Source organism: Solea senegalensis, linkage group LG2 (genome assembly GCF_019176455.1).
Source record: "Solea senegalensis isolate Sse05_10M linkage group LG2, IFAPA_SoseM_1, whole genome shotgun sequence".
Classification (NCBI taxonomy): Eukaryota; Metazoa; Chordata; class Actinopteri; order Pleuronectiformes; family Soleidae; genus Solea; species Solea senegalensis.
The window spans coordinates 6,782,666-6,790,861 of NC_058022.1; the positions used below are offsets into that span (position 1 = coordinate 6,782,666).

Below are 8,196 nucleotides of genomic sequence, written 5' to 3' on the forward strand. Positions count from 1 at the left end.
GGCTTTTTTTCTTTACCTCGGCAACAGGTTTTTAAATGCTGTTGTGGATGGCATTAAGAGTTTAGCTCTCGTTAAAGTTAAGTATTTCTGTTTTTTGACATTAATCTGGGATAATTTGGACTTTGCAAATTTCCTCAACCTACATTCAAACCATTGAATGTAAAAAACCAAAAACTTCATATGCCGCAAATAGGAAGTCAAGACAGACGCAACAGCAACATTGCGCTAGTAAAGCAAAGAACCAGCCACAGAAACTGCTCAAAAACACTTCATGTCTAATGCTGCTGTAACAGAATCATTTTCCAGTCTGGGATCAATAAAGTACATCCATCCATCGATCCATCTATCCATCCATCTTCTTTTCTAGTCGGGTATTACATGACACAGAGCCCTTCTTTGAATGGACACGTGACGACATTAGCTCACTCAGACACTATATCCACAGGTTTGACGAGCGAGCCGGCAGAAACTTTACTGTAGGATGTTTGGACCGACTTCTTCTGAGGACATGTGCATTCCTACATACACAGCGCCTCTGGACAATCTCCTGAGAAATGTCTAGACTTCAGTGAACGTCTGCAAGCGTCTTCGCTCTCGATTTCTAAAGGCAGCAGGTCGAAAAAACACACCATATTAGGTTTAACAACTTTTCAAAACAAGAGATCAAAGACTAACTTTTCACGCCCTTTTGACTGGACCTTGCCAACCCTGCCTTATCTACACAACTCTCCCTTTCTGCTTCTGTTGCAGTGACCCTGCAGCACTTGTGACCTCTCCGCTGACAAAAAGCAGATGGGCAATTCTCCCCAGACCACTTGTTATTCGCCGTTTGATGGGATTTACAGGTGGCTTTGCATTTTCAGTGCTTGTCCTTAAGTTCAACTATTAAAGCATCGCATGGCCTTTCAGAGTCAACTCAAGTACGGCAAAGGGTGAAGAAAGGACTTCCTAAGGTATATCGTGAAGTAAATGAAGTGTCGGCCGATTGATTTCCCAAAATTGTGTCAAAATATTCGACTTGGCGAGAGAGGAACATTGATATTCTGAGCAGTGTTTTGGACAGTTGATGAAAACAATGTCAAAATGACATGAGCCCAGTGTAGGCAACAGAACACCTACAGTTTAAAAGATAACAGAGCAGCGAGGGGGCACCAACGGTTTTGACTCTGACAATCACACAAAATGTTATTTTGATAAAGAGCAGCTAAAAAAGAAAAAACCCCTCAAGACTGAATTTATCAATGTTTTCATGTATACGTTTGAATATGAATACGACGACGGAGACACTCAAGGTGATGACCATATAGATTTATTACAGACACTGCAGCTCCTCTCACGTGTGAAATTCTTATTATGTATGAATAAACATGAGATGTATTTTCAAAAAGACCCTGATGTTTTCCTCAGTAAACGGTGGAAGAATATGTGAATATGAGCACAATGAGGGAATTATAAATGAAAACATTGCAGGAATGACATGAACCGTCACTGCCATCCTTTAGTGAAGATGTGCTCTATATTCTGACAGATATCACTGATTTAGAGCATCTGTTCAGTAACATGGGTCCTGGTCTGGTTGTGTTTACAGCTTACTGTGCGGTGAATTAACCAAAGAGTGATGGATCAAATGTGCTATTGATGCCATTGGTTATAAAAATGTCCTGTAATTGTAGCCTATTAATTACATATTTATATAATTATTACTTAATGATGTTGAATCATGTCAGCATTCTATTGAAAACTTCTCCCATCATCTTTAAAGGTGGCAACGTTTTACTTTAACACTGCGACTGAAAGTTCTTTTTTTTTTGTATTTCCATTGGGAATGATACCAAAATAAAATACCAACCCCAACCGTTCCATTTTTTTGGCACCCTTTCCTTGGGGTACACCAGAGTAAAATGGTACAGTATGGTCAGCTGATCGGGAGACGGTGTTACTTCCAACGCCTGCAGTTGCAGGAGAAAAATGAGCTGCTGGGTGTCTTCTGTTGTTGTCTGTTGTGTGATCGTTCGTTTTAGTCACACCAGTACGACGTCATGCTACGTACGCTGGCCATCGGGCACAGCCCCACACCCTGCCTACCAAGTAAAATGTGAGCCTGACTCAGGACTTTACCGTTCCAACACGTACCGTACTGTACCAAACCAAAGTGCACCATAATGGGAACACTGCATTAAAGTACAAATATGCCTCCAACTACTCTTTATGGCCCCAAAGAAGGCGACATTATCACCGTCACAACCCTGTTGGCACATTGCAGAATTCTACAACAATGGAAATCTACTAACTCATTTTTTTCAGGCTTGAAACTTAACTCAAATATATATTTTGGGGATGTGAGATCACATCGTTAGGAAATGGCAACCCTTTATTATGTATTTTAATCATTTGTCTTTTGAGTGGCTGGTGAGTATATTGATTTATCCGTCACTTTGTCTGTCAATTCTTAACTGTTACTTCACAGTTCCACGATTTGTAGAACAAGCTCAGTCAAATGTGAAGGCTACTCAGACTTGGCTTTATTTGTGTGTGCGTTTATTTTTCTTTTTTTCTATAGGGAATTTTGCTGGATCTTTGGACGTTGTAATTCAGAAATCACACCTTCCTTCATAAAAGAATGTGAGGTTTTACTCAAAAGCTCTATGCAAATTACAGGTTCCCACGTTCTAACGTAACCGCAAAACACTATTTCTTTGTAAAACGTAGGCTCGTGCATCTTAAGTACAGTTTTTTTTTTCCCTTAACGGCCAATGGGCCCTGGCAAACACAATGGCAGCCTTTGTCTGTTTTAGTCCAAGTGCAATTATTTAATTCAATATTCATTCAAAGGCGACATTGCTGCTATAACTGGTCCTCCATCATCACAACACTGCTGCTTGTGATTACAAGTGAATCGACAGTGAATTCCTCACCAAACTTTTACTCAATTCCGGTGTCGTTGAAGGACACGACATGCAAGGAAGACGTCAACGAACAAAGGACGACAGTTACTCCCAGTTGTATTATCAGTATTACTATTATTACTATTGTTATTACTTCTTGAATGGGTCTTCTTTTGTGACTCCAACTAATGATTAGTGCATGCATGGAATTGGTTTAGTTGCAGGATCTTTTCTGTAATAAACAATAACCTTGTCAATCCAAAGTCTGGTCCTGTGTGAGGCATTTCTGAGGCCATTTAAAGTCAAGATTAGGATATGAATCCTGGGTTGGATTAGATTAAAGTTAGGCATTAATTGCTTATGGTCCAGAGTAAGGTCTTGGTTAGACTGTCCGAATAAATTGAAGTCAACAAAGTGTCCCAACAAGAACAGCTCTCTGTGTGCGGGTGTGTGTGTCTGGCGTTGTCAGTATATGCACTTAAGCTTCCTCAAGGCGTGTTGGATAAAAGCCTTCGCCGAAATGCCTGTGAGAGTATGTCAGGAAGTGGGGGAGGCAGCAGGCAAATGTGTTATTTGGACGGGGCTCGCGCCATTATTGATCATTACAGGCAAATCATCACCACCATCAACAGCTACAGCAGCAGAAAGCGAGTGCACAGCACAGCACCGACAATAGCACGGAGGTCAGAACGCTCAAGTGTGCGAGGGTGAATCACCGAAATGTAACACATTCAACAGACGATCTCATTCGTCACTTCCATTGGCATTTGCTGTGGATTTTTGGAGGAAGAATTTTCTCCTCGGCGAGTTTGAGTGGAACGGCAACTACGCAAAGCACCAATAGAAAGGATCAAACAATCACCCGTTTCTGAATCTCAAACTCTCGTTTATTCCAATGTCTATCACGGCACCCGCGTATCTTGATTGGCGCTGTCACTCAGACACTTTACTTTGCACATTTTAGACTGTGGCTACTGGTTCTTAACGTCTTATTTTTATCTTATCTTTAGGGTTTAATGTCAGGTCCTGCCTATATTTTAATGCATTCTTTACATTTAAGTGTGTTTTAGGGCAGATGCAATATTCCGTGTTAATTGCTACTGAACTGTTGGAGCACTTTTGCACGAGAAAAAAAAACCTGTACAGACAGCTATTTGATCTGATTTGAAATCCCAATGCTAACAGAGAGACCTATGCATAAACCATAGCACAAATGTTATAATAATCAAACATGTACTCTTGCCTGCAATCATACTAAATAGCATTTTTAAAACTTTGATTTTAAGAAAGATTATTATTAGAGGAAAGTTCACAATTGATTTCTCTTTAAATTCCTGCCATCTGCATCTCAGTATGAAGGAATCTGTCTGTGATCTGTCTGATAGATCATTAAAAAATATTCCTCTTTTCTTTCGTCCATGTAGGCTGCAGCACACAGGCCTACTCGGTCTCCGCACGCTGTCATGACTCTGGAGGCTTTGGATGTGTGGCTGTTACGAGCTACAATATCAATACTTGTAGTGACCGTGAGTGTGTGGAATCGGCTGGGAGCTATTTTAAGGATTCAGACTTGGACAGCAGGCAGCGGGGATACATGGCGGCACAGTCTCAGGCTGATTTACAAAAGGGAGGCGAGGTGGTGAGTTCTGCAGCTCCTGTCTGTCCTCTCTACACCCATCCACCGCCTCAGGCTCAGAGGAAGACAGGAAGCAAGTTTACGGCACAGTCGCCAATCATTTCTATTTCTTGTTGAGCGTTATTAAACAACCAGGATGCAAAGTAAGCCCATACAACTGGATTTTAATTCGATTAATGATAGAATTGACTGTAAAACCAGTGTATAAAACAAGAGCTGTTTAAGTTTGACACAAACCACATTGAGTATTTTTATGCAGCTTTAACCTGACATGTTGACATTTAAAACAATCATCATTGTTGCTGCCTTCACTTTGAGCCTTTCCCCTGTCTGCTGCTTATTTGGACTCAATGTTGAATTGCTGTCAAAGTCAACCTAAATCCGCATCAAGCAGCCCCATTCCAAGAACTCTGCATCTTTCCTCTCATCATGTGGCTTCGTTATATCTGCAGCCAAAAACGCTCCGGAGCAGCAGCAGCAGCAGCTCGTGCATGGTCACTGCACACAAACACAGAGCCACACACACACACACACACACACACACACACAAAACAATAAGAAGAAGAAGAAGAAGAAGAAGAAGAGGCTGCAACTCTCACCGGAGCAGTTCCAACCGGTCGGCGTCTGGCAGTCGCTGAGGGAGGAAGGGAACGCGCGCAGCTGCTCCACAGGTAAAGTGGCGAGGAAGGAGACGAGGGTGATCCGGAGCCAGCCTCCCGCCGCCCCGCTCCACTGGCGCAGCCGCCGCGGCTCCGCGAGCGGTGCCGGCGCCGCCGCCTGCACGGACATGTCTCAGTGGCCCCGACAGCGGCACAGCAGTGGAGGGCAAGAGGAACACACGCGCAACTCCAATCCCAACAGGTTCAGCGGGGCGCCTACACGCCGACAGCACACCATTTTCCGAGCGACACCGTGCGCCCCATGTAGCTGTGCCCCGTGCAAGACCGACCAAATGGGTTCCGCCCGATCCAGGGGAGAGGACGTTGCTGCGGCAAGAGCACGAGAAACTGCCGAGAGGGTGTCGATGAGCGATGGAGGAGGAGGAGGAGGAGGAGCAGGGTAAACTGTGCGGGATGGAGTCTGGGAGCGGGGTAAAAAAAAGTTATCCAGGCAGGCAGGAAGACTTGCGAGGAGAGGAGGATGCTCGGGAATGATGAGGAGGAAGGAGGATAGGTGGGGAAAGAAGAGGGGGGAGGAGGGGAGAGAGGGAGAAAAAAGACGGGCTAATAGAGAGGGAGGTGGTAAAAGTGTGAAAGTGAGAGGATGCAGCCACAGTATCCCGAGTGCAGGGTTTGGAGACGATACGCAGATGAGCAGTAGAATCCACGGATGAGACGAGTGGCTCTCTCGCGTGCGCGGACGGAGCGGTTCTCAGTTCACTTTGAACGTGTGCGCAGACAGAGTCGCAACCAGTAGGTCTCTCTCTCTCTCTCTTTCTCTCTCCCTCCCTCTCTCTCTCGCTCGCCAGCAGCTGGATATGATCACGTGGAATATGATGCCAAGAGGGAGGGAGCTATAGTGGATGTGGGGGTGTAGAGAGGAGGGGTCGTCGGTAATAATAAGAGTATCTTAACGATGGAGATAAAAGAGAGAAGAGTGGGAGGAATAGTCCACCAAAAGAAAGAAAGAAAGAAACAGAAGCATTATTAAAGCATCTCACCAGTGAAGGTAAAAGACCAATTTTGGAGGAAACAAGTAAAGAAACAAAGATTGATGTCTAATCATTTCAGAATGCAGCGGAGGTCAACGATAGAAAAAAAAGAAAAGAAAAATAAGGAAAGAAAGCGATGTCTAGTCCTATTACTTGGTGCTGGCTACACCATAGATGGGCAGCAGCAGCAGCATATAGGAGAAGATGCACTGCCTTCAGCCTATAATTGGCCTGGAGGATTTTAAAAGTCTGCAGGAATGGATTCGTCCAGCCTGGCCTGAGATAATTGCTCCGCTTTGAGACGACACGGATGCCATTCATAGGTCCCAGCCTGCAGGCAACCCAAAGACACCTCAAAATCATTCAAATTTTTTTTTTGGACATAACCTCCCGCTGTCACGTGGGTTGGGATGCGGTGGGTAATGGACATGCTTTTGGCGATAAAAGCCCTCGAAAAGGAGTGCAACACAGAGTTAGACTTTCACTTTGAGAAAGTCTAAAGTGTTCACCCTGTTTGAACCGAGGAAATTAGAAGCCATGTGCATGGAAAAAAGCTCTACAGAGGAAACAAAGGGGTTTTAAAGTCACTTTAGCTGATGATGTTAAGGAAGCAAAGCCGCCGATGCTTGTCGACAAATAAAGCTTTCATTTTCTTCACGGAGTTAAACATCCTTAATTAGGAATAGCATTGTTTGTCTCGGCTAATGGGGTTCATTACGCACGGGTTCCTCGCGCAGGTGCTAATGACCGCAATGACATGAAATCACAATGATTAAAAAGTCATTGATTTCATCTTTGGCGAGGGAGGAAACATTAAATATTCAAATACTGGCTTCACTGATAAGGATGCGGCCAAAAATATTCAGAAAGTACATTTTTATTTGTGGGACACAAACTGTGTTGATGGTTTAGGATGTTGTGCCGCCCAACACCAGCAGCTAGTAGCATTTCAACACATGCAAGCAGCACAGCAGAGCGAGCAGAGAACAGGTTGGTGCAAAATTGTTACTGGACCTAAAAAGCCTTCATGCCACTCTCAAAAATGTCTCAACCAGAGGAGAAGCAAAACCAGGGTCTGCAGTGGAGATGAACTTTTAAATGTAGACGAGCAAACACCGCGACGGACATGGCAGAGGGGATACGTTTTGACAGGGAAGCAGTATGAAATTTCAGCCACGGTTGGAATACTCTTTGCCGGTCACTATTTAACATATATAATACATGTGTTATATAATAAAGGTATCAATGAAATTAATTGTCAACATTTGTGTCTGATGTGCATTTATGTGTATTAGCCCTCACTAGTGCACATGTTGGAAGTTGGAAAATAGTCATTTGACGGAAACTGTCCTTGACACAATGTCAGCTTAACTTTTTGAACTGTGGTTCTCAAACTGTGTTTTGGGTACCACCAGTGGTACGTGAGTTTCCTCTGGTGGTACGTGCAGGAAAATCAGAAATATTGTGTTCAAGTGTGTAGAAAATAAAGTAACAAAAATGATTTATAATTATTACTGTCACCTTATCTCTCGCTCCCTCTTCATCTATTTATACCAGCATCTAAAGTACATGTGAGGAAGAGGATGATGATGATGGGAGACCAATTGATGTGAATGGAAATAAATCTGCCTCCTGTGAAAAGTCTGTAACTGACTTTGCTCAGCCTATTCATACCGCTGTATTTTAACGTTGTTGATAATAGTGTTACTTCGAGAGCTCAGTATCTTCTCAGGTGGTAGTTGGTATAAAACGTTTGAGAACCACTGCTCTGGGGTTTCATTAGTGGATGAAATGTGTTTGATTGCAGCTTTGATGGTTCCACTTTTTTAATTAATACAACCTCAATTTTTAAAGTTTGATCACATTATAAACAGATGGTTGTAATTACGAGGGAGAGGTCTACTTGCAGAATTTAGACTTCAGCCAACGGGAAAGTGGGTCTGCTGACGTCAAGGTTGCCAAATCAAACACACATCTGAAGTAATTTGTCCCATAAACTGTGGGTTTTTAAACAAAAAAGAAGC

General features: G+C 43.3%; 1 protein-coding gene across 1 annotated transcript in view; it reads right to left on the minus strand.

Moving 5' to 3' along the window:
- Nucleotides 1–5,702, minus strand: part of tmeff2a (transmembrane protein with EGF-like and two follistatin-like domains 2a) — a 102,607-nt gene extending 96,905 nt beyond the window's left edge. The window contains exon 1 of the mRNA XM_044019408.1: nucleotides 5,121–5,702. Within this exon, the coding sequence (XP_043875343.1) occupies nucleotides 5,121–5,310 (190 nt within the window). The 5' untranslated portion in view covers nucleotides 5,311–5,702. The remainder of the gene's footprint in view (nucleotides 1–5,120) is intronic.
- Nucleotides 5,703–8,196: the final 2,494 nt, after the last annotated feature.